Source organism: Notamacropus eugenii, chromosome 5, assembly GCF_028372415.1.
Source record: "Notamacropus eugenii isolate mMacEug1 chromosome 5, mMacEug1.pri_v2, whole genome shotgun sequence".
In the NCBI taxonomy this organism is placed as follows: domain Eukaryota; kingdom Metazoa; phylum Chordata; class Mammalia; order Diprotodontia; family Macropodidae; genus Notamacropus; species Notamacropus eugenii.
In genome coordinates, this window is record NC_092876.1 from 360,276,016 (window position 1) to 360,303,578 (window position 27,563).

The following is a 27,563-nucleotide window of genomic DNA, read 5'->3' on the forward strand; positions in this document are numbered from 1 at the left end:
TTCTTGTAGGGTTTTGTTGTTGATACATAGAAATGCTGATGATTTATGCGGGCTTATTTTATATCCTCCTACTTTGCTAATATTATTGTTTTAATTAATTTTTTAGTTGAATCAGCAGGGTTTTCCAAGCATATCATCATATCATCTGCAAAGAGAGATAATTTTATTACCTCATTGCCCATTCTGATTCCTTCAATTTCTTTTTCTTCTCTTATTGCTACTGCTAGTATTTGTCATGCAATATTGAATAATATTACTGATAACGGGCATCTTTGTTACACTTCTAATCTTATTGGAAAGGCTCCTACCTTATTTTCATTACAAGTAATGTTTGCTGATAGTTTTAGCTAAATACTTCTTACCATTTTGAGGAAAAATTCATTTATTCCTATGCTTTCAAGTGTTTTTAATAGGAATGAGTGTTGCATTTTACCAAACACTTTTCTCTGCATCTATTAATATAATTATATGATTTTTATTATTGGTATAATCAATTATGTTAATAATTTTCCTTATGTTATACTATCCCTGCATTCCTGGTATAAATCCCACTTGATCACACTACATAATCTTTGTGATACATTGTAGTCTCCTAACTGGTATTTTATTTAGGATTTTTGCATCCATATTCATTAGTGAAAATGGTCTATAATTTTCTTTGTCTTTGCTCTTCCTGGTTTAGGCATCAGTATCATATTTGTTTCATAAAAGCAGTTTGGTAGGACTTCTTTTTTGCCTATTATGCCAAATAATTTATTTAATCTTAGAATTAGTTGTTCATTAAATGTTTGGTAAATCCACTTGTCAATCCATCTGATGCTAATGCTTTTTTCTTAGAAAGTTCACTAATGACCTGTTTGATTTCTTTTTCTGGAACAGGTCTATTTAGATATTCTATTTCTTCTTCTGTTGATCTAGATGGTTTGTATTTTTGTAAATATTCTTACATTTCACTTAAACTGCTAAATTTATTGGAATATAGTTGGGCAAAATAATTCCTAATTGCTGGGGATGGAAGCTCAATTCCATGTGGACAGTCTCGGGCGGGTAAAGGTGGGAACTTCTAAATCTTAGAGTTCTCACGAGGCCCCCCAGGAAAACGACTGGGAATCGAGGTGAACCGAGCTATCTCGTGTATTTCCGCCTCTTCCCGTGAGAAACGTGATGGGAGAGAGCTCTCCCCGCCCTCGAGATTGTCCCGGATCTGGGCACACCTAACAGCACGGTATTCAGATGCAAACTATGCGGCTGGAGAGCTTAAGTAGGATCAGGAAAGCCTGAAAGCTCTCTTGGGCGGAGGGGCCACGTGTGAGGACACAAGGCTCCGCTTTTCCTCTCTCCTCTCTCCCCTCCCCCTCTCTCCCCACTTATACTTCTACTTCCAATCTCTTATTGTAAGATCTTTGCCTCCTTGGGAGATTCTTCGCTCCCTCCTAAGGAAGAATTCCCCCTGCACTTGTAACTAGACCCTGAAATAAAGCTCAACCCTTGTTCGACTCTGGAACGTCCTTTCTCTCATACGAGCATCTGGTTTGGCCAGCTGAAGACCTCCGATAGAGGTAAGGGAAGACTCGGGTAGCCCTCAGGCCTCTAGGCCTGGCACCTAATAATTGCTTTTATTTCATTTTCATTAGTGACAGTCATCCTTTTAATTTTTGATATTAATAACTTGGTTTTTATTCTCTTTCTTTTTTAAAAATCATATTAACCAATGGTCTATCTTCTTGTTTTTTCATAAAACCAACTTCAGTTTTATTACATTCAATTTTATTAATCTCCCCTTTAATTTTTAGGATTTCCAATGTGATGTTAAATTGGGGATTTTGAGTTATTCTTCAAAGCACTGAAGAATTAAATTCTTTATACCCTAATGAAAAATAGTTATAGTCTCATCTATAATTATCAAAGATTTATTACATTCAATTTCTTTAACATTCTGTTTACATTACTAAATATTTTTTTATCATTCTGTTAGATTTGATTAAGCCTGGCAGAGACATGTTGAAATTACCTACAATTATTGTATGAGTGGAAACCCACCTTTACATCAGCCCCAATTAATGTAACCAAAGAAAGTCCAGCCAGTTTAACTGAATTAATCAATCAAGTATATAAACTAAGTGGAATAAGTCCTTAATAAATTTGAAAGGATTAAAGTGCTTTGATAAGAGATGTTACAGTACAAGAAATTTCTTCTGATTGTCTGATGAAAGAATCAGATTTAACTCTGTGCTTATATGTAACATAACAAACCACTTTGGAATGCTTTGGTCCAGGAACAGGCCAGTCATGTGTTGGCCAAATGGTAAAGGACTCCTAAGATATAATTACTCTTAAGAGAAGGGATAGAAGTGATTCCAGGTTGCTAACCATGTGGTGAATAATAGTTTCTTTCATTGGCTACTGTTGCAGATCCAGAACTGGAGGCATGCTCAGAAGGCTTTACTCAGCCTTGGTCTTCTTGTTTGGACCTCTGTTCTTGGTTTGACGGTGGCTATTTAGTGAGAGATGATGCTATAAGCAGAGAGACCTTGAGCCCTCTGCTTCTGATGCCAACATAGAAAACAGGCCACAGCTCTTTGTCTTGCATTTGTTCTTACATTTGAAATAAGGGAGATTAATCTGGAGGCTATATCCTTGTGAATTTCAAAAGATGGAACAGTTCCTTCAACTTGGTGGATGTTTGAAGACCAGGGTGCTTGGTGGTGCAGTGCTAGGCCTGGAGTAAAGAAGACTTGAGTTCAAATACTGCCTCAAACACTCACTAGTCAAGTCACTTAACCTCTGTATGCTTCAGTTTTTTCAACTGTAAAATGGGAAAAATAATAGTACCTACCTCACAGGATTGTTTTGAGGATCAAATGAGATAATTGTAAAACACTTAGGTGCCTGGCACGTTGCAAGCACAATATGCGTGCTTATTTACTTTCCTTCTCTTCTGACCAGACACGTTTCCATACAGAAGTAAAACTGAATGCCACTGTATCTTTGTTGCATATTTTTCTGGTGTTAGGACAAAGTAAACTTCTTTTTATTTCAATTGTTCAGTGACTTACGAAAATCTCATTTCCTCTAAAAATTGTACCTGATTTAACAAGGTTCTGGCGTTAGACTTGTCCCTAACAAAAAGGGTAACAATGAAGATGATTAGGTCATGTTAGAGATAAGTCCATGACTAATCAGGAGGTAAGAGGGCAGGATACAATGTATCTCTTACCTTCCCTCTAGTTGATCACACACCCTATGGAATCACGCCATGGACACCTTGGATCATACCAAATCCTACTTTGGTGAACACTGTCCTTTCTGTATCAATCCATTGTTGGCATATTTTATATAGCTTCCTGGTAACTTAACACTCCCTAGATTGTTTTCCCCTTGGAGAATGTTGCCCTAAGGCTAGATAAGGAATAAATACTTATGGAACTCTGGTCAAATTGCTTAGGTTCCCACCCCCAGGGATTTAAAACTCATTAGCGCTTTCCTTGAGGACCCAGTAGATTGTAGCTCAAGTTCCACCTTAGGCACTTACAAATTAGGCAAACCTTTTTACTTTTCTAAGATTGTTTCCTCATGGTTAAAAATGGGGACGATAACGATGGAACCGACCTCAAAGGGTTGTTACTAAGTCAAGTTTTTGCAAATCCTAAATTTTCATATAAATGCTATTCTTCTAGTCACTTAGCCCGTTGCCTTCAGTTGCCTCAATTCATTACGCGAGAAAATGGGGAAAAGCTACCTCAAATAATATTCGTGCTCTAGATCCCATGAAGTTTTTAAAGCATTAAAGAGTATCTACAATTATTCTTGCATTTCTTTTGTTTGTCCTTAAACAACTATTGAAATGCTTTCCATTTACAAGCGTTGCCCGGGTGGTTTTGTGAGTGACATTTTTTACATTGTTCTTCATAAAAACTTTTATGACGACCTAGTATTTTCTGGCATGCACGTTCTCCCCTCCCCCAATAGACCCTTTGTATTCCTAGCATTTGGCACAACGCAGGGACACAGTAGGTGCTTAATAAATGCTTGCTGACTGACTGGGTCAGAGGCTGCCGCCAATTTTAAAGCAACGACTTCCTCTTTACCCCCTGAGCCTCAGGGGAGGAACTTGGCCAGTCATCCTTTGGGAGACGCTACTGCCGGGCCTCGGGATGTGGGCAGTAGCAGCGTCTGGGTCCGCCTCCGGCCTCTGGCTCCACACTACACTTCAATACGCCCCAGCACCACACCCCGACGGTGCGCCTGGGGGGAGATCACCCTGCGGTCCTAGAGAAACTCTGTCTGGCGGCTGCTTAGGCACAGCCCCAATTCTCGCGAGAGTTCGCCTCCGCTGAGGGGGAATCTCGCGAGGTCCAAGTCCTGGCAGGAGGATCCGGGAGGGGGTATCCCACACTGGCTCTTTTTCCTCGGCCTCAGAGGGCAACCTTGCCCCTTCTCCTCCAGAGCAGGGGAAGTTCCGGACTCCAGACCGGAACCGGAAAGTTCTCGAAGAGTGGAAGGGCGGGGCTAAAAAAATCCAAAAAAAAAGCGCGGCCCGAGCGCCGGGGGAACGACTGCTCTAACCCTCGCCGTCACGTCCCCGTTTCACGCCCCCTGACCCCGCGCCTCTTCCCCGGTCTCTGCGGAGGTCCAGGCCTCGGCCTCGATGGACGTCACGGCCAGCCTGAAGTCTTTGCTGCTGGCCGTCAGCCAGTACAAGGCAGTCAAGTCCGAGGCGAACACTAACCAGCTCCTGCGGCATTTGGAGGTGAGAGGCCGAGAGGACGGCCCGTACCCTGAACCTGACCCCCGGCCCCCCGAACCGCCCACGCCCGGCCCGTACCCTGGACCTGACCCCCACCCCCCCCCCGAACCGCCCACGCCCGGCCCGTACCCTGGACCTGACCCCCGCCCCCCCACCCCCCCGAACCGCCCACGCCCGGCCCGTACCCTGGACCTGACCCCCACCCCCCCCCCGAACCGCCCACGCCCGGCCTGTACCCTGAACCTGACCCCCGGCCCGTACCCTGGACCTGACCCCCGGCCCGTACCCTGGACCTGACCCCCGCTCCCCCGAACCGCCCACGCCCGGCCCGTACCCTGGACCTGACCCCCGGCCCGTACCCTGGACCTGACCCCCGGCCCGTACCCTGAACCTGACCCCCGCCCCCCCGAACCGCCCACGCCCGGCCCTGCTCCGCGGCGCCCCCGAGAAATCCCAGCGCCAGGGGGCGGGGAAGCGGGACGAAGAGTACCCTCTTTGTTCCTGCCCCGCTTCCGCGGACCCCTCAGTTTCCCTGTTTGTAAAATGAAGAGAGTGGGAACTTGCACCGCCTGCCTCTCAGCTTGGCTGTCAGGAAAGCCCTTTGTTCTCAGGAGAGTGCTTTTAAAGAAATATTTTGCATGATTTCACATGAATAATTGATATTTTGTTGGTTTTCCGATGGGTGTGGGAGGTACTGGGAGTAGGGAGAGAATTCAGAACTCAAAATTAAAAAAGAATGTTAGAAATAATTGTTTTTAAATGTTTTTTTTAAAATGCTAGATTGTTCTGTCAAAGTTGCTTTTTATTACTTAAAAAGCAAAAAGCAATTTCATCAACCTGAGGTGAAGAACCCTCGATCTAGTGGTCAAACCCCTCCCTGTTTTATAGATGAAGAAACTATGGTGAACAAATTTTGGGGGGAAAACTCACAGAAGTGAAAACTAGATTTGTAAAGTTTCGTAGTTGTTGGGGCTTTGTTCTCATTCCTCAAGTTGCCATGCACATACCGCCCCCCTTACTGCCCCCCCCCCCCCGTGTTTTATTCCCAACCCTACAGTGAGAATGATATGATGCTTTATTGTTTGCAGAGCACTTTATGTACATGAGAGGCAGATGCTTGTACTTCCATTTCACAGAGAGGGGAGAAAACTGACGTTTAGAGAGGTTGCTTGTTTAGTGTTACACACCCTAAAAGTATTTGAAGGGGAATTTGAACTCAAGTCGTCCTGACTTCAGATCCAGCGCAGTGGCCAAGAAGACAGGTTGCTTTACAAGAATATAAACTTCTTGAGAGCAGATAATTTAATTTTTCAAAGTTTCTCTTTTAGCTTCAGTACCTAGCGGGAGGGCAAATATTTGTTATTATGGTTGGATGTGTACTCTGAAATACACAGCCTCTAGGAAATTGTTAAGTGGTCAGAACCTCCAGGGTAGAAAACTTAGTACTATTTGAGTTAGCTGGGTCTGGTCTTGGGCAGCACCAATTATTTGTTTCTAGATTTACCTGGATAGAAAACTTCACCTTTAGGTAGCCCATTACATTTTTTGATAGCTCTATTGTTAGGCTAAGGATAAGGACTAGACCTTTTACTTCATTAGAATGGGGAACTTTCTCTTGCAACTTAAAGACTTGGGAAGTTACCTGGAGCATTGAGAGTTTAACTGACTTGTCCCAGGTCTTCCTGGCTAGAGGGCTGCACTCATTCCTTTCTTTCTGGACACCTCTGATACTGCATCCTTTTAAACTTCTAGCTATTTTTCCTTGTTCTACCCTCTACAGCCAAGCAGAATACGTTTAATCCCTCTTTCAAATGACAGTTTTTCACGTACGTAAAGGCTAGTCTCCATTGAATGTTGTAGTTAGATTATTGTTATTGCCAAAACTGCTTTCTCCTGCAATGCTTTGTTAAACTTTTCCTTTCTTTTTTCCTGCAAGTCTCAAAGGCCTACTGATTTCCTCACGGACAATCCCCAGCCCACAGTTTGAAATCCTGAAGAATCGCTGTACTGTTTTCTGTATAGTGATTGCTATTGTTTTTGTTTATGCTTTTTTATTATTATAAATAATATGTTTATTTAACATTTCATAATATAAAATAAAAGATACGTTTATGATATATCTTTTCCTATCAGATCAAATGATTCTGGAAGGACTAATCTGATCCTTTGATTCAGTTGCTTTACAAGTAACCACTGAAGCCGTATTATGTGTATTAAGTGATGAAGGGGATATCCCTGATGCAAAATAATAATTGACATTTGTCTAGTTCTTCACAGTCTTCAGATCTCTTTAGTTATACTAGTTTACTTGAACCTTGCACTAACCCTTTGAGGTGATGAAATGAGATGGAGAGAGGTTGATACGTTTTGTCGACCAGAGTTAGAAAGCTAGTAATTTTTAAAAGTGCAGTTTGAACTCTGCCATATCACCTTCCTTAAAAGAGAATACAAATGAGTCTCAGTTTCTTCATCTGTGAAATGGGCTTGGGTTAGATGATCAGGGTTCCATTCAGTGTGTGATTCTAAGACATGGGAAAATAGAGATCTGAATTTTATATATACATATTTGCTGGGCAGCTAGGTGGCATAGTGATAGATTGCCAGGGCTGAGTCAGGAAAACTCATCATCCTGGTTCAGAAATAGCCTCAGACATTAGCTGTGTGACCCTGGGTAAGTCATGTAACTCTGTCTGTTTACTCATCTGTCAAATGAGCTAGAGAAATAAATGGCAAACCACTCCAATATGTTTGTCAACAAAAACCCACAAATGAGACCAAAAAGAGTTGAAAAATGACGGAGGTCTCAACAGCAGCAAATTTTATATAATAATAATAGCATCTAACATTTATATAGCACTTACTGTATGCCAGGCCAAGTGCTTTACAGTTAACTCATTTAATCCTGACAATAACCCTGGGAGGCAAGTGCTATTATTATCATCCCCGTTTTACAGATGAAGAAACTGACGCAAACAACTTAAGTGACTTGCTGAGGGTCACATGGCTAGAAAGTGTTTGAAGGTAGATTTGAACTCACTTTTTCCTGACTCCAGGCCCAGTGCTCTACCCATTGCATCACTTATTGCCTTTTAATTTCATATGTGTTTAGACATTCACTAATACAAAAGCTTATTTTTGTATTAATTTTAAGTAAATCATAAATTGTAAAGGTAAGTCTAGGCTGACCATTGGGAAAACTGCAGTTTTTAATTAGTGTTAACCCAGTTTTGACAGTATGTACACTTTAGTCCCTTCACTTTTGGAAAGAACGGAAGGTATGTTTAACTTATCTCTTGTTTGGAGCCAAACTTGATAATTATAATTGCACAGCAGTCATTTTTGTGCTTTTGGTTTTCCCATTTAGATTGCAGTAGTCATGTTATATGTTATTTTTCTTAACTTTTGGTTCTGTATCACTTGGCATTATTTTCCCATACTGTATTCTGTGTATTCAAATGTATTGTTTTAATGGCACAATAGTATTCTTTTACATTTGTGTACCATAATTTGTTTAGCTATCTTTCAATTCATAGGCATCTATTTTGTTTCCAGTCTTTTGCTGCCACAAAAAAAGAAAAATGTTCCTATAAATATTTCTTTATTTGACCTCTTTAGAGTATATGCCTAGTAATAGGATCTGTGAGTCAAAGGATATGGACATGTAATTCATTTTCTTAACATAATTCCAAATTGTTTCTAGGATGGTTGAACATAGCTCAACCAGTATTATTTTGGTCTTCCTGTCTTTCTATAATCTCTCCAATATTGATTCATCATATCTTTTATTATCTTAATTTGGTGTGTATGAGGCAAAACATGAGTTTCATTTCTCTTATTTTTAGTGATATGGAACAATCTTTCTTGTACTGAGTTTGCAGTTCTTTTGAGAACTAATTTATTCATATCCTTTGATCACTTATACAAAACTCATTGACTTACAATTGATTGTTTTCCAGGTAATTTCTGTACAGAAACTTACTAGATGGTTTACATCAAACCAGATATTGCCAAGTGAATGCCTGAACTGCCTTGTAGAACTCCTTGAAGACCCAAATTTAAGCACTTCACTCACTTCAAGCATCATCAATCTGTTATCTCAACTAGGTAACGTTTCATTTCACTTTCTTGTTCTAGAAGGAAGGAAGGTTGAAGTAAAATAAAACAAAGCATTGCTGGTTTAGATGTTTCTAGTACAGTATTTCATTTGCAGAATATGATTCAGTTTCAAAATTAAATTACCAGAAACCAGGACCACAAACAAGCCCAGTAATTATACTGATATGTAGACATCAGACTTAGAAATATATTGAAAATTTATGAAATGCCTTAAGATAGTTGTAATTTGCAGTCTTAAGGTACAAATAATTCCAATTTAAGGGTAGTTGTTTCTGATTAATACTTGATACAATATATTAAAGTGACCATTTGAAGAAAATATTTGTAATAGGCCACTCACTGTCATTGGTCCATTTTCATGCCTTACTTAGGCAGCTCGGAAGACCTGGATTCAAATCAAGATACTTCCTAGTTGTATGCCCCTGGGTAAGTCACTTCACTTCTGGTCAGCCTCAGTTACTTCATCTATAAAATGGGGGTAATAATAGCACCCACCTCCCAGGTTGATGTAAGGATGAAATGAGAATACTTGTAAAATGCTTTGTAAACCTTAAGTCACTAACCATATAAATGCCAGTTGTGGTGGTGGTGGTGGTGGTGCTTGTTTTAATAGTATTGGAATTAGTTGAATAGTTGCCAGTGACATACACAGATATCAATCAAGCACATTAAGTCTAATAGATTTTTACCTCAGTTTTCTTTTAGATTTCTCAGGGGTTATATAAGTATAGAACTGAAAGGGACCTTATAGGCCATTTCCTTCAATTCTTCACTTTATACATAAGGAAACAAGCTCAGGAATGTTCAGGGATTTGCTGAGCCCTGACTCTGGCAGCTCTCATCACTGTGTCTTGTTGCCCCAGCAAAACAAACTGACCTAGAAATGGAAGGAGAGTCTAGTTTGCTGAATGACCCATATTTTCACCTGACTGAATAAACTGCTTCTTTTAATCCAATTTAGGTATTGCTTGTCTTTGCCAATGATAGTTTTTTTGAAATATAATAGGACAAATATATTCATACTTAGATTTAGAGGAGCTGTGATCTGAACTGATGGAAGAAATGCCAACACCAATGAAATTATAGATTCTTGAAATATAGTTAGGTAAATCTTGCGGTAATAAAGGTCATAAATTTGACATTTTAATCTTTGATTTATTAATCTGTGTGCCATTTTGTTTCACATTACAGCTCTAGATAATGATACCAGAGACAGGCTCCAGAACACTTATAATCTGAATAGTGTTCTGGCAGGAGTGGTATATCGGAGCAGTACTGTCCATAATGACTCAGTATCACTGCAGGTACAAAATGCTTTATTTTTACCTACTTTCTTTTCCTATCCTTGCTCATCGAGTGTCAAGAATTGAATTAAAACAATAAATAATCTGTCATAATTAGTTAATTTAAAGTGTATCTACTAAGTACTGAAAAATGTGCTTATTAGACATGGCCCTTGTTCTTGGGAGATTTAAAATTTGGTTGAACATGTCACTGTCATAAAAACTTTCAGTAGATAGTAATTTATCTTTATGTGTTGTATCTTTATCTATAACTTGGGACAGTGCTGAACAAAGATAATTATGAATAAATTAATTTTGAGCATCAGGGTGGCCAATCATGCTAAGACAACCCATTTCTGAGCTAGTGTCTAGTTTTAATGTGCTCTGGGAAATTTCAAGTGGAATAGTAATTTTAAGTAGCTCATGTTTATATAAAATTTTATAACTTAGTAAAATGCTTTCCTCAAAATAATGTGAAATAAGTTTGGTAATTGTTATCCACATTTTTACAAGTAAAATTGAGGCTCACAGAGGTTATGACTTGTTTATTGACATAGTTAAAAACTGGTAAAGTCAAGACCCAGACATAGATCTTCTGATTCCAGGTCTACTAATCTTTCCATACATAATTCTGTTTTAAAGAGTATTATCTGGCAAATTAGAAAAGAAGATGATACCTCTGAGAGGGACAGTCATAAAATCAAGAGGGATAAGAGACAGGATGTCCTAATTGGAGTAGAATGCATATGTAAGGGTAAATTAGGAAATGGGCAATTTGGTGGGGTTATTTTCATTCTCCATATTTACTCAGAATGACGTGTTATGTTTTATAAAACCCCCAAATTTTTCCTTATCAAATAGAGGGATTTCACTGGTATAATAGGGTAGGGGTGGGGAACCTGCAGTCTCAAGGCCACATGTGACATTCTAGGTTCTCAAGTGCTGCCTTTTGACTAAATCTAAACTTCACAGAACAAATCCCCTTAATAAAAGGATTTGTTCTGTAAAACTTGGATTCAGTCACAAGGCTACACCCAAGGACCTAGAAGGCCACATATGGACTGGAGACTGCAGGTTTCCCTCCACTAGTATATGGAATTGCTAGGTGAGGAAAACCCATTACCAATGCAGGTTGGCATCTTCTCTGCAACAGTCTTTTTTTTCTTTCTTTCTAACTTTTATTTTGAAAAAATGTCTGTGTCTCCCTATTTTGCTCAAGCTGGAAGTTCAGGAGCTACTCACAGTCTCAGTCTCACCACTGATCAGTATGGCAGCTTTGACCCTCCTTAGTTAACCTGATAGGCAACTGCTTCCAGGGGAATCATATATCAATGCTGAATTTAGTGTAGACACCTAATCACATAGTCTTATTATAGCTCACAACGCCTGAGTTTATTATGAGATCTGACCCTTTCATCCTCAGCTGGGATTATGGTCTACCATTCCTAGCTTCAGTTTAGTCTTAAAAGAGTGATCTTAAGCAGATTCAGCCTGACCCAGATTATAATGTAAATAATATAATGTAACTTGACAGAATACATTAAAAATACAATAGAATATAGATAATGTCAATATGTGATTTTTCTAAGTTAATATGTGGCCTGCAGGGAACTTTATGTATTGTTTATTGGCACCATTTTTATTTGACTTTGATACCACTGACCTAGAGCACTAAAAAAGTAACTGACTTGCCCAGGGTCACACAGTCAGGATTCTGAAACCAGGGTGGAAAATTTTTTAATCTTAACCTCAGTTTCTTTCTGTCAATGTAGCATGCTCCTGTGAACAGTAAGCATATTTTTATATTTATATGTTAATAACCATTTTTTTACCTACAGTGTCTTCAACTCCTGCAGAAGCTGACCTACAATGTCAAAGTTTTCCATTCTGGTACAAATTTTGATGAGCTGATTACATTTCTGATAGGTCACATGTAAGTAACATATACATATATACTAATATACTTATATTCATCCTTATTCCTGAGGAAAAATCTGTAGGCTATCTACATTTTTTGAAACCAAAAATGTGTTATGTTAAGTAGTTTTTTAGACAAGCCATCTTTTTCTTGGACCGCATTGTGGTGTAGGTTGTGATTCTGAGTTCTTGATGGGTATACAGATAAGTTCTTAAAGGTCTTACTAAGATGGAAGTGTAGTTGGTTACAGACTTGGAAATGAATTACATGTCTGTTATGCCAAGAACTAGGCTACTGAAATTGGAAGGTGTTTATCACTAGAAAGTTGATTATCAGATGGTGATCTTTTTTGGTGGGAAGGGGTCCCAGCAGCTCTTCATCAGATTGTGTAAGGGTTGTGATATGTGATGTGCCTTAGTGGAGCAAGTATTCCCAACTTTGAGCATTGAAGTAAAAAGTATAATTTTGTGGAAAAAATTTGAAATTTGCTATTTCCTTTTTCATATTTAAAAATCTTAGTATTATAAAGTATCTTTCTATGTTAATAAGTTGAATTGAGAAGTCCTGTGAATTCAGTTAGTCTTTTTAGAGAATGGTTAAGAAAAATATAAAGTCATAATAAAAATTTCTACATGAATTTACAAGAAATGAATGAATAAGCATTTATTAGGTACTTACTGTGTGTAAAGCTTTGTGTTAAGTTTCAATAGAAAAGTAAGACAACGCATGCTGTCAAGGAGTTCACATTCTAATGGGGGAAGATTTCAGATGCAACTCAGTTGGAAAGGTCTCATGATTCTTGGGGTACAGCACGAAGCATATGCTCATGTCTCTTTTTTAATGTCATTTCCTTTGATAAAATCATATCAGTTTTCAGTGTACAAGACAGTGTGCAGTTCATAGCCTCATAGACTTTTATTTGAACTTTTTCCATGTTGAGACTGAATAGTTTGGTTTCAAAACATGTATTAGGTGATTCCTATAATCGTGTTTGACATGTAAGAATAAAAAGGAAAATGTTCACATTAACTGCTCTAGTTAACTAGAAATCAAATAAAATTTGATTTACCTTGTATTGTTTTCAGTATATTGGAATTCAATATAATGCAGTCTTTTTTCCTTTTTTTGTTCTCCTGAAACAAAACATAGTCAATCTCCTGAAGATGAATTAACAATGTCTTGTCTAGGACTCTTGGCAAATCTTTGTCGGCACAACTTATCTGTTCAAACCCACGTAAAGTCTTTGGTAAGAATTGTGTGTGTGTGTGTGTGTGTGTGTGTGTGTGTGTGTGTGTGTGTGTGTGTGTGTGTGTGTGTGTGTGTGTGTGTGTGTGTGTGTGTGTGTAGTCTTCCGGTTCTTGTGTTGGGTTGTCTCAAGGAAATCTTACTCCTGTGTTATTTAATGTGAAGGCTTGTGTGTACATATCCATTCTATTGGATGCTTCAGACCTTGTAAAAGAATTGAAAATTAAGTGAAGCAATTTAAAGTGTTCCGATCTTTGAGTTATACTTTGAAAGACTCTAGCACAAGTATAAAACACTGTCATCTTTCAACATGGTGTTATGTTGTAATTCCAAAGAAAACCTGGTTTAAGAGTATATATGAGAAATGCTGAATTATTTTGTTGAAGGTTTAAAATCATATTGGGTTCCTTCTAAAGTGAGTCAATGCATTATTCTGTGGCTCTCAAAGAATTCACTTATTTGCATTTATTTAAAATCATGGAACCTTGAATTGAAAAGACTTTAGAAATTATCTAGGCCTATCCTTATAAGGATGAAAAATTTGAGTCCCAGAGAGTTTAAGTGACTTGCCTCAGGTCATAGGCAGAGCCAGGGCTAGAACCCAAAGTTCCTTTGTCTGGTATATAATTCATCAAACATTTAATAAGTACTTGCTCTGAGCTTGAGATAAAATGACAAAACCTAAATATGTTCTTCCTTTAAGAAGCATGCATTGTTATATGTATGGGGGATGGGGTGGGGAAGAAGTAAATACAAAATAATTTTTGGGGGGAGGGCACTGGCAGTGGGGGTGGTATATCAAGATAGGACTTATAAGTCCTGTCTTGTGGGTAGGTGGCACTTGAGCTGAATCTAGGAATTTTAAGAAGCAAATGCGTGAGGGACAGCTTTTGCAAAAGCATGAAGATTAGAGATGGAATGTCCCATATGAGAAGTAAGTAGACTTGTTGGATGGAATCATAATATATGAAAGGGAGATATGTGACCATAGAGTTTAGTGAAGTTACTTCACACAAGGAGTAAGTGTCAGAACTGGCATTAAAACCTAGGTTTTCTCACTTCAAGTAATAAAATTGATACATAATTGCTTAAGCACCTAGTACCCCTAAGCTTTTATTAGATTTAACTAAATCAGCTTGAAACAAAATTGACTAGTTTCCCTTCCTCATCCCCAGCAATATTTGTGTGGACACAAAAGTAAATCTGTAGTCATTAGAAAGAAAGGAGGAAAAAGAAAGGATGTCAGTAACCTGTTATTTGAATAATTAATTTCACCAGGTTGACTTGGCATTTGTTTAATATAGAAATAGCAATTTTTTTTTACAGAGAAATGATAAAATGTATTTCAGTAATCACACTTTTTAGTAACTGGAGCATGTCACACTAAATTTCAGAAGGAATAAACAACTCTATACACTATTCATCAAAAATACTTCCTACCCTCAAAGACTCAAAACACAGGTCTTAGAAAATGACATAGCCACAAAGTTGTAAAAGACACTGTCCATGGTTTCAAGGGTTTACAATTTAATAGAGGTGATAGGGTAATTGTATAGCTATCTGCTACACAAAGCACAATGTTAGAAATACTATATGAATAATAACATTAACTCGAGTGCCAAACAAAAGAAGGATCATTTCCGACTAGAATTATTAAGGAAGGGATTAAGGAGGAGCTGGCATCTGACTTGATGCTTTAAGGAGAGGTTTTTGATAGCCAAAGACGGGAAAGGAGCATTTCAGGCAAGTTTAGTTAAATATCATGTCTTTTTACTTGGGATACAGTGACAGAAACGAAATAATCCTTTTTTCTAAGAGTTTATATTCTGATGAGGCTATAGTAAGCATACATAAATGAGTACAATAGAACATGGGGACTAGTGGGAGCCACCAACCAGATTTTGCTGTAGGAATATTTGAGAAGCAGGAGAATGCTTTCATTTGTTAGGAGCAGGGTGGTGGAAGGGGATCAAGGAAGGCTATTTAGAGGCAGTGGCACCTGAGTGAAGTCTTAAAAAAGAATATAAAGATTCTTAAAAGCAAACATGTAGAAGGAGGGCATCCTAGGCCTCTGTAGAGGCTTGGAGGAAGGGAATAGAATTCTAGATTCAGTGAACCTAGTAGTTCAGTTTAGCTGGAAAATAGAACTCATAAAGGATAGTAATGTGAAATTATGCTGGAAATGTAAATTGGATCCAGATTTGAAGGTCCCTAAAGTACTAGGTTAAGGAATTTTTATTTTATCTTAAAAGCAGTAGGGAACCACTGAGGGTAATGAAGCAAAGGAGTGGCATAGATCTGTGTCTTTAGGAAGCTTATTTTGGCAGCTTCAAGAAAGATCATTTAGAAAGGTTATGAGAAGATCAATTAGGCAGTTGCATTATTTCATATGGTAGTTGAGAAGGGCCTCAGTTATAGTGATGACCAGGTGAATGGAAAGAAAGGAATTTGGTACTGGTTTAAAACTAAAAATAGAGGTGGGGAACCTGAGGTCACATGTGGCCTTCTAAGTCCTTAAGGGCAGTACTTTGCCTGAATCCAAACTTCACAGAACAACTCCCCTTAATAAAAGGATTTGTTTTGTAAAACCTGGACTCAGTCAAAAGGATGCACCCAAGGACCTAGGAGACCACAGGTTCCCCACCTCAATAGAGTGATCAGTGGAACAGACTAGGTACACAACATACGTAAGCAAACAAACCTAATAGTAGCTTAGTTTTTGATTAAAAACAGACCTCAGCTAGTAGGATAAGGAATCACTATTTGATAAAAATTGTTGGTAAAATTGGACAGCTGTATGAAAGAAATTAAATTTATGCCAACACCTCATACACTTGACCTAAGATAAGCTTCAAATGAATATGTGTCCTCGTTACATCATTGACAGATTAGAAGAACGTGGAAAAAATTGCCCATCAGACCTATGAACAGAGTAAAAAGTTCATGACCAAACAAAGGATAGAAAGCATAACATGAGATATGTATAATTTTTATCATGAAATTTTTAATGTTTTTCATAAATCCAATAAAGATTAAAAAGGAAATATTTAACTGAGAAAAATAACATTTGTACAGGCTTCTCTGATAAAGATCTCATTTCTAATATACAAGATACATTCATTCTCTAAGGATATGAATAGACAATTTTTCAAGGGAAGAAACCCAGACTATCTATGACCATATGAAGAAATGCTTTTAATCACTAATACTCAAAGAAATGCAAATTAAAATAATTCTAAGGTTCTACCTTACACACATCAGATTGGAAAAGATGTCTAAAAAGGAAAATGACATATGTTGGAGAGGCTATGAGAAAACAAGCATGTTGATTAATTGTTGGTGGACTTGTAAATGGGTACAATCATTATGGAAAGCAATTTAGAGCCATACGTAGAAAGTTACTGAACACTGGATCCCCTTTGACCAAGATACTCCACTGTTGGATCTGTACTCCAAAGAAGTGAAAGAAAGAGAAAAAGTTCCTATGAGTACAAAAATATTTATAGCAGGATTGAGAAAATGCTATCAGATTTATCATTTCTAAAATTATTGGTAACCTTGAAAAGAGTGGTTTAATTCAGTTGGGGTTAGAAGTCATGTTGTAAGCATTGTGAATGGGATATGTAAGCATAAATGAATTGGGGGGGCGGGAAATGGAGATGAGAATCATAGGTAACTTTTTAGTAATTTGATCATGAGAGAGAAGCAAAATGACCATTGTTTGGGGAGACTTGTCAGGTCAAGTGAGGATTTTTTTTTAAGATTGAGGAGAACTGGATTTTTTTGTAAAGCAACAGGAAAGATGGTAGTAATTATGGAAAGATTGTTGATAAGAGAGGGAATGATCAAAAGGGCAGGCTTCCAGAGTATATAGAAAGAAGTTGAATCAAGGGGGAAAAGTAGAGTGTTTGGCATTGGCAAGGAGAAGGACCACCCTTAGACAGTGGAGCTCAAGGAAGAGAAAAGGGGATAATATAAAGGAATTTTAAAATGTAGTGTAGTACTAAGTGCTGTTTTGGAGTCAAGTGGCTTCTATTCATTTAATTAGGAGTTAGGGCTCCCTGCTGAGAGGTAAGAGTTTACATAAAGGACTTGGAAGAGGTTTGAATAACCACTACTACTTTCATGATAGTATCAATCATGGAAGAAAAAAAGGACTGCTTTGTTACATATAGGGCCCAGTTGATATCAGATAACTTAAATTTGTAGTTGACACCGTTACTTTTTCTACTAATGTTCACCATCAAAGGAAGGATCACAGGAATCAGATGATGAGGGTAATTTAAGGTTGAGAGTGAGGAATGGGAATATATTAATGGGGATAAGACAAGTGATAAGAAAGTAGGGTGACAGGAGTAAAGAATAAAGATCAGTATAGTTGAACTGTTAAACTGTAGATGTAAAAATGAAAAGAATAAAGTCATCAGAGTTGATAAACTGGAAGAACAAGGCTGTGTATAGTTACTAGAAATCCCAGTAATGATGATAAATGATATGAGGAACAGTGAGGCAGAGGGAGACGTGGAAGGAAGTTACAATCAGAGAATTTGACTCAAGATTATAGATTTAGTAGCATAGTTACAAATAATAGTGTTCTGAACTAAGGTTATATTTGTCCCTGTGGGTTGCTAAGGTGAAGAGGATATCAGTGTATATGTTGAAGATTGTGTTTCATAGAGGCTAGAGTTGTAATAAAGAACACCACCTCAGATACTTATTAGCTGTGTGACCTGAACAAGTCCTGGAACTTCTTCCAACTTAAGTTTCCTCATCTGTAAGGAAGTGATATTTGGAGATATCAGGACTCTTAGGTGGATTATTAATGTGGAAGCTGAAATTGCTAAGCAATTAGATTAGAGAAAAATGAATCTGTAGGAAAAATGAGTCAACTTTTGAAGTCATCGAGGAAGGTACAATTGTTTCATAGAGGCTGAGAGAAAAGGATGAGTAGAAAGGAATAGTATAGTTGTGTGATGTAGATTAGAAAGGATAAAATTAAACATTTCATGGAACATTTATCAGATGAAGAAGAAGTGAATAATAATAATTGGTAATTGTCTTGCTGAAGCATACTGATTACAAAAGTACAAGTTTTCAGTCTTCTAAGAGTATTTATGCAAAAAAAAGATGTAACTTTTTTTTAAACTTTTTCCCCAGTTAATAGTATTTTATTTTTTAATTTATTATTATTATTATTTTATTTCTTTTCAGTCACTTCCATATCACTTCCAATCATTTTCAATCACTTTATTTGTTCTACACTCTTCCATATATCTTAGATTATTTTCCTCTTCCCTCCCCTTTCTTCCCCCCTCCCTCCCCACTCCTTCCCTGAGATGGCATACAATTTTATATAGGTTCTATACATGCTACATTCATATTAAATACATTTTCACCTTAGTCATGTTGCATAGAAGAATTAAAATGAATGGGAGAAACCATAAAACAAAACAAAACATAGTACACAAGAAAATAATCTGCTTCATTCTGTGATTGAATTCCGTAGTTCTTTCTCTGGATGTGGAGGGCATTTTGCCTTAAGAGACCATTGGGAAAGTACTAAGTCTACCAGAAAAATTCCTTGCACACTGTGGTTGTTGCTGTGTGCAAAGTTCTGGTTCTGCTCCTTTCATTCAGCATCAGTTAATATAAGTTTTTCCAGGCCTCTCTGAAGTCTTCCTGTTCATCATTTCTTATAGCACAATAGTATTCCATTACATTCATATACCACAATTTATTCAGCCATTTCCCAATTGATGGGCATCCCCTTGATTTCCAGTTTTTGACCACCACAAAGAGAGCTACTATAAATATTTTCGTACATCTGGGACCCTTTCCCATTTTTATGATCTCTTGGGGATACAAGTCCTAGAAGCGGTATTGCTGGGTCAGGGTATATGCACATTTTTGTAGCCCTTTGGGCATAGTTCCAAATTGCTCTCCAGAATGGTTGGATCAGCTCGCAGTTGTTTTTTTTAATTACATGTAAAAATAATTTTCAATATTCACTCTTACAAGATTTTGAGTTCCAGATTTTTCTCCCTCCCTCTTCCCTTCTCCCCTCCCCCAGACAGCAAGCAATCTGATCTAGGTTATGCATATTGGTTGGATGTTGTCCTTCGTTTTCATAGAGGACCAAAATGACATCACCATGATAAAGTGAAGTTTCGGTATGTCTGACTGTGGCTGATCAGACCAATACGAGTTTGGAACGCTCTACCACAGTTTGGGCACAGATAGTCCGTGTAAATATTTGGGGATCCTATGTTTCCTTTGTGCTGTCTCAATTTTTCTTTGCTCATAGAGCACAGCACCCTTTCTGATGTGAGCACACCATGCCGAGTGGTCCTGTGCTAGTGTCTCCCATGTTGCACACTCAAATTCAAAGTTCTTGAGAGAGACCTCGAGAGTGTCCTTGTATCGCTTCTTCTGACCTCCATGTGATCGCCTGCCCCATGTGAATTCTCCAAAAAATAGTCTTTTTGGCAAGCATACATTTTGCATTTGAACAACATGGCCAACCCATAGGAGGCGTGCTTTCTGAAGCATAGTTTGAATGCTTGGCAGTTCAGCTTAAGCAAGGACTTCAGTGTCTGATACGTTATCCTGCCAGGTGATCTTCAGAGTCTTCCTAAGACATTAGGAATGGAAGCAATTCAGTTTCCTGGCATGGCGCTGGTAGACTGTCCATGTTTCACAGGCATAAAACAATGAGGTTAGCACAACAGCTCTGTGGACATTCAGTTTAGTAGTCAGTCTAATACCTCTTCTCTCCCAAACTTTTCTTTGGAGCCTCCCAAACACTGAGCTAGCTCTGGCAATGTGTGCATCAACCTTATTGTGAATGTGTACATCCCTGGAAAGTACACAACCAAGATAAGTGAACTTATCCGCAGCATTCAGAACTTTTCCATTTGTTGTAACTGATGGTTCTACATATGGATGGTGTAGTGGTGGCTAATGGAGCACCTGTGTTTTCTTGGTGTTAATTATTAGGCCAAAATTAGCACAGGCAGCAGAGAATTGATCCATACTTTGTTGCATCTCAGCTTCAGAGGCTGCATTGAGTGTACAGTCATCTGCAAACAGAAAATCATGCACCAACACTCCCTCCACTCTGGTCTTGGCTTGTAGCCTTTTTAAATTGAAGAACTTACCATCAGTATGGTAGTTGACCTTGATGCTGTATTCATCTTCATTGAAAGCATTTGACAACATGACTGAAAACATCATGCTAAAAAGCATGGGAGCAAGCACACAGCCCTGTTTCACTCCATTCGTGACTGGGAAGACATGAGAGCATTGTCCGTTATCCAGAGCCCAGGCAAACATGCCATCATGAAATTGACGTACAATATTGATGAATTTCTCTGGGCAATCAAATTTTGACATAGTTTTCCATAAGCCCTCATGACTAACGGTGTCAAAGGCCTTGATCAGTAAGACAGATGTTGTGTACTCTGTTCTGCTCCTGGTATTTCTCCTGGAGTTGTCAGGCAGCAAACACCATATCTACTGTTACTCGGCTCTTTTTGAAGTCACACTGGCTCTCAGGTAGATGACCATCTTCCAGGTGAACGATCAGCCTGTTAAGGAGTACTCTAGCAAGAATTTTGCCAGCAGTGACTAAGAGAGATCCCCCTGTGACTATCACGGGACATTATATTCCCTTTTCCTTTGTAGAGATGGACAGTGGAGGCAGCCTTGAACTCCTGGGGGATAACCTCCTCTTGCCATGTAATCTGGAAAATTTCAGTCAGCTTCTGTATGAGCAGTGGTCCCCCTGCCTTGTAAATCTCAGCTGGAATAGAATCAGCGCCGGGTGCTTTGCCACATGAAAGGAGCCTAATGACCCTCAAAACGTCTTCTTCAGTTGGAAGTGCAGCTAAGGAGGGATTGACTTCAGCTTGACATGAACGTTCAGTGGCCTCAGCATTAGTTGATGACGGTCTGTTGAGAACACTATGGAAGTGTTCAGCCCATCTCTCTAGGATCATGTCCTTCTCACTAATTAAGGTGGCTCCAACACCACTGAGTAGTTGTGATGCACTATAGGTTTTTGGTCCATAAATAAATTTCAGGGAATCATAAACGCTTTGGATTACTATCAGCATAAAACTGAATTTCATCTGCTTTCTTGCTGAGCCAGGAATCCTGCATCTCTCTAAGCTTTGCTTGTACTTTGCTTTTGATGGAATTAAATACTACCTTCTTAGAGGTGGATGAACTATCCTGCTGGTAAACCCTGTGGAGTTCTCATTTTTCATTTAGCAGCTTCTGAATTTCCCCATCATTTTCATCAAATCAGTCTTGGTGTTTGTGAGTGTTCTGACCCAGATGAGCAAATGCAGTGCTGTACACCAAATCTCTGAAAGTTGCCCACTTCTTTTCTGCTCCACTGTTGCCAACTGTGTGTTGGCTCAGCTTTCCCTCCAAGTCAGCAGCAAACTGTTCATGCTCAGAGAAGAGCTCTGATTTGTTGACATTTATTCTTCTGGTAGTCATTTTGCCTTGGGGGTGGCACTTTTGATGAACGTGAATATTTAGCTTGGTAAGGGTAAGTCTGTGATCAGTCCAGCACTACAGCACTCATTGCCTTTGTCATGCTCACATCTTGTCTGCCTCTTCTTACAATCACATAGTCCATTAGATGCCAGTGTTCGCTGCGAGGGTGCCTCCATGAAGTTATACATGCACAATTATATTAAACATATTTCCACAAAGAAGAATCAGAACAAAATGGAAAAACCATGAGAAAGATAAAGACAAAAGTGAAAACATGCTTCTATCTGCATTCAAAATCCACATTTCTTTCTCTGTATGTGGATAGCCATTTTCTATCATGAGCCTTTTGAAATTGTCTTGGATCATTGTATTGCTGAGAAGAGCTAAATCTTTCATCATCACACAATGTTGTTACGGTATACCATGTTCTTCTGGTTCTGTTCAGTTCATGTAAGTCTTTCCAGGATTTTCTGAAATCTTCCCACTTGTCATTTCTTATAGCACAATAATATTCTATTACATTCAAATATCTTGTTCAGCCATTCCCCAGTTGATGGACATCCCCTCAATTTCCATTTCTTTGCCATCACAAAAAGAGTCCTTTTTCCTTTATTGTTACCTCTTTGGGATATAGATCTAGTAGTGATATTGTAGTTTCATAGCCCTTGGGGCATAGTTCCAAATTGTTCTCCAGAATGATTGGATCAGTTCACAGCTCCATGAACAACGCGTTAATGTTCCAATTTTTCCACGTCTTGTCCAGCGTTTGTCATTTTTCCTTTTATGTCATATTAGCCAGTCTGACAGATATGAAGTGGTACTTAAGAGTTGTTTTAATTTGCATTTCTCTAATCAGTAGCAATTAAAACATTTTTATATAATTATAGATGACTTTAATTTCTTCAAAATGATAGCTGTTTGAATGTAGTCATATAGGAGAAGGATTAAAGCATTTTTGAAAGTATTTTCCCTGTATGGCTTGACTGAAATGAAAATTATGGCAAACTTTTTTGCTGTCTTGGGATTGAGGTTTCATGTTTTATATAGCTGCTCATTTTTTATCAGCAAAGTATCTTATCTGTGGAGGGCTTATAAGTGAGAGATCATCATGAAGGATTTTCTCTAAGGATGTTTCCAGAACTTATCCTGCAAACTATAATCCTTTATATTGGGACTTAGGAAAAAATTTGGTCCTTTTTATAAAAGTGTCATGTTGCAGTTGGCCTCAGGAGCATTTATTTAGGTAGCTTCTGTACTTTATTAATTCGATAATTATTTATTGAATATGCTATATGCATATTATGCTATATGCAACTTATGTTCTCAGGAAGAGTAAAATAGAATTTTAGACTAAATCTAATTTATGTTAAATATTTTTCTTCTTCAGAGTAACGTGAAGACATTGTATCGTACTCTCATTAGCTTCTTGGCTCACAGTAGTTTAACTGTGGTTGTGTTTGCACTCTCAGTATTATCAAGTCTAACATTAAATGAAGAAGTTGGAGAAAAGGTAAATATTGAGTGAGTTTTAAAAAAATAATTATAAACAACTTATTTTAAATTTTATTCTCTGGTTTTAACAAATATCACTGCTTTTTTTTTTTTTTGACATATTGAACACCAATATCTGATTCAGTTTTATATGCATTACACCTCTTGTATTTTATTTCTTTGTTTTTAAGCTGTTCCATTCTCGAAACATTCATCAGACTTTTCAGTTAATATTTAATATTCTTGTAAATGGTGACGGTACATTAACCAGAAAATATTCAGTTGACCTACTTATGGACCTTCTCAAGAACCCTAAAATTGCGGATTGTCTCACAAGGTACATCTTTGTTGTCTTGGTAAACTTAAGAGTTTTTCCTATACAGGTGTATATTGAGAACACTTCATTGTGAAAAAATATAACTATCTTCATCATTTCAATGAAATTAATTTTTATGAATCACTGAAGACTATAAGCAGGAATCTTTTAACATTCTTCATTCCACTTATATTTCATCTTTGGCTTGAAATACAGAGAGGCAGTATGTGATTTATGTATTAAATTAGGGGTGGCAATATGGCCTACAAAATTCTCGAGTGTAGCTGATCCAGATTAAAATGTAACGGGCAAATATCTAACAAAATATGTAAAAGTACATTAAAACACAAGTAATGTTAATATGTATTTTTTAAAGTCAATATGCACTTATTTATAAGGGTCTTTATGTAGAGGCCTCTGTTTCTATTTGAGTTTGGTACCACTGCCTTAAATGACTGGAACTGTCTTTTATCTTCTGAAATTTGGCTTTCTGGATTACTTTTATTCGCAAAATAATTCAAGAACAAAAATTGGTTTTGAATATGAAGTCAGGATGGCTTTTAACAATTAGTGGATAATGTTACTTATTATAATGAGGGTTCTAATTGTTTATTATAGCTGTGGTTCATCACTGGCTTATTAGGCAATGCTTTCTACCTCTTATTCTCTGTTCTCTGTTTCCTGACTAGGTATTTCATTATACACTATATAATTTAGTATTCTAAACTAAATTCCTCTGGAATTGCCTTAATCAGAAATGTCAAACTCATGGAAGAGGAACCAGGCTAAAATGTAATTGGGAAAATTTTAACAAAATGAAAATATAGTATAACATAGATAATGTTAATTTGTGCTTTTCGAAGTCAATTTGTGGCCTGCTCTGTTTCCATCTGAGTTTGACACCACTGGCTTAAACCATTCTCTATATTAGAGACTTTGATAGAAAAGTTAGAGGATCATTGTAAGAATGAAGAATAAGTCTCAGGCATTGTCCATTTAGCTTGTGTGCAGTTAATACTCTGTGCAGTAAAATGGACTTTGACTTTTCCAAGATTTACTAGTGCCCTTCCTCTGCTGTTCTTCTTCCATTTTAGCATCATACCTCTTTCCACAATTACCCTCTGATTTATCAATTCACCTCTCCCTTGATGAGGTAGCAGATGGTATGCAATCTACTTTATTATGAATACGAAATTCCTGTTGGGCAACACACCAATGAGAGAATCTTCCTCAATATCACATTTATTATAGAGAACATCCTTGTAATGGTAAGCATGGGGGTAAATGTTATGATTTGAGTATAGAACTGAAGTAATTAAAATTAATGACTGGTTCATGAATATATAATTGTATTGATTTCTAGGATTATAGGATTTGGAGCTGAAAAGGACCCTAAACATTATAGTTCAGTGCAATGCTGTCATTATATAGTTAGAGAAACTGAGAACTACATGATTAAAGTGACTTGCCCAAGGTCAGAAAAGTATAAGTTGAAGAGCCAGCATTCTAAGCGAGATCCTGATTCTAAATTAACTGCTTCTTCCACTGTGCCACACTATTCTTTTCAGTAGATTAGGCTTACCATGGTAATTTGATATTTGAAATTAAAATCTACATTTTAAAAAAAGCATTTTCCTTTTACTTTGGGAACTGAAATTTTTAAAAAGGTGTGTTATTTTGTTATGATTTTGTAATAATGATGCTATTTATCTTGGTTTATACTTAGATATGAACACTTCAATTCATGCCTTAATCAAGTGTTAGGTCTTCTTCATGGGAAGGACCCTGATTCTTCTTCAAAGGTATAGTAAAGCTTGATCTTTAGAGAATGTCACTTGTGATTCTTGAAAATTACTTCAAATAAAGCAAGAACCCTTAATTTTTTATAGAATTGATTTTAAAGGCAGGATTGAAAGCTCTTTTCATGTCATTTTGATGTGTTCAAATAAATATGACTAACTTTTTTAACTGCATTATTTGATTTCACATGTTAATGTCCAGTCACATTGGTATCTCCTATGTTCATACTGCACAGGTTTTAGAATTACTTCTTGCCTTCTGTTCAGTGACACAGCTACGCCATGTCCTTAGCCAGGCGGTATTTGAATCACCTGCTTCTGGCAACACAAGACTGGGAAACCATTCTAAATCTTTAGAGCCAACAGTTGCTCTGTTACATTGGTCAAGCCAACCCTTGGAAGTATCAGAAAACTGTTCTATTCTAGCACTGGAACTGTTCAAGGAAATATTTGAGGTAATAATGTGATAGTGATGATATTTTAATGTTACTGTTATTGATGTGATATGTTATGATAATAACCCTTTTAGAAAGAAGTGTATGTCTAGGAAATTTTAAAAAAATTGATAGCTTGACAGCTTCCACTTAGCTAGGTGGAAATATCCATAACTAGAATGCCAAAGTAAGTTAGCCTTTTTTTTTACTTGCCTTTAATGTAGTTTGTTAACAGAAACAGTGGGGACTTCATTGATTTGATATCACTTTTTTGTAACCAGTAACCAATATATCTCGTAAATATTGCCTACTAGCATTATTATGCTATAGCTAGTTTAATCTTACCAAATCTTGGTGATTACAGAGCTTAGCATTTCTCACCTTCATGACCTTTTCTCCCAGCCACTGCTTTCTTGGAAGGCTTCTTTTGCAATTTATCTGAGTCATAGGTACAAGAGAGTGGTGTGTATATTTGGAGGATAATCTTTAGTAATACTGATATTTTGAATTATTCATATTACTAGTTCTCTGTCTTGGTCCTTGTGTTTTGTAAAGTATTTTGAGTGTTTTGAAAGCTAAAATTGTAAGTTTATGTGCAGAATATTAGATCAGCCAGCTGACTTGCTTACCGTTCTTCACATTTGGCGTTTTCTTTCTCCTTCCCATGCCTTTGTGCAGGCTGGTTCCCATGCCTGGAATGCTTCTACTCTTAAAATGCCTGATATCTTTCAAAGTTCAGCTCAAACAAGTGAAAAGTGTGCTGATTCTGCCCTCTCCCAGGTGCTAGTGCCTTTTGTCATCCAAGTTACTGTGTATTTACTTGGTATATCTTTTATCGTTATCAGTTATATGTATGCATGTTATTTCCCCCAATTGAATATATCCTCTCTGAAGGTAGGGACTGTTTAATTTTTGTCTTTGTACTCCTCAGTGCCCATTGTGTGCCTGGCACATAGTAGGCACCTAATAAAGACTCAATAATTCATTAAATCTAGTTGTTAGCTTTATTTTGCTGATTTTTTAAAAAAATAGTAACTAGGAAAAAACCCAGATTCCAGTCTAGCATCTAGACATGCTGGCTGTGTGACATGGGCAAGTAACTTAACTTTCCAATGCTCTGGGCAGTTCTCTAAGACGGTAAGTTGCAAAAAGAGTACTTCTCTGCATTGGCAGTGTTAATTCCCTCTACCATCAGGAGCTCCCTGTATCAGTGAAATGATAGGAACATACTCTCTCCGCATTCCTTACTATAAGTAAGAGATTCTGAGTTTTGAATAAAATTCTAAGTTTAGAATAACTAATATGCCAGAACACAAAACTGAATAAAGAAAATTACCTAATTAAGGAAAAGATAGATAGCATAAGAAGAATGTTCAATAATGAGCATTTCTTCTGTGTACCTTATTATAGATAACATCTTTATTTTTGATTCATGGTGTCTGTGTAACCGCTACAGGATGTCATAGATTCTGCCAACTGCTCCTGTACTGATCGTTTTCTGGACCTGCTGTTGCCCAGCATTCTTGACCAACTTCAGTTCACAGAACAGAATCTTGATGACCTACTAACAAGGAAAAAATGTGAAAGAATGGCTAAGGCCATTGACATTTTGCTGAATATCCTTTGAAATGATGTAGAATATGTGTGATGTTTACTCTCCTAATTTCCCCAGTAAGATACTGAATTTGAATTTTCCGTTATGTTTTGTC

The 27,563-nt window shown here is 37.6% G+C and overlaps 1 protein-coding gene across 2 annotated transcripts in view; it reads left to right on the forward strand.

The window, feature by feature from the left end:
- Nucleotides 1-4,559: 4,559 nt before the first annotated feature.
- CIP2A (cellular inhibitor of PP2A) overlaps nucleotides 4,560-27,563 on the forward strand; it is a 47,006-nt gene continuing 24,002 nt past the window's right edge. The window contains exons 1-10 of one of the 2 annotated variants that reach the window (XM_072614056.1): nucleotides 4,560-4,750; nucleotides 8,704-8,851; nucleotides 10,055-10,167; nucleotides 11,985-12,079; nucleotides 13,214-13,310; nucleotides 23,202-23,324; nucleotides 23,497-23,642; nucleotides 25,348-25,423; nucleotides 25,657-25,875; nucleotides 27,311-27,470. In XM_072614056.1, the coding sequence (XP_072470157.1) occupies nucleotides 4,649-4,750; nucleotides 8,704-8,851; nucleotides 10,055-10,167; nucleotides 11,985-12,079; nucleotides 13,214-13,310; nucleotides 23,202-23,324; nucleotides 23,497-23,642; nucleotides 25,348-25,423; nucleotides 25,657-25,875; nucleotides 27,311-27,470 (1,279 nt within the window). In that variant the 5' untranslated portion in view covers nucleotides 4,560-4,648. Of the gene's footprint in view, nucleotides 4,751-8,703; nucleotides 8,852-9,234; nucleotides 9,290-10,054; nucleotides 10,168-11,984; nucleotides 12,080-13,213; nucleotides 13,311-23,201; nucleotides 23,325-23,496; nucleotides 23,643-25,347; nucleotides 25,424-25,656; nucleotides 25,876-27,310; nucleotides 27,471-27,563 lie in introns of those variants that run through there. The other variant, XM_072614057.1, reaches the window with a different exon arrangement.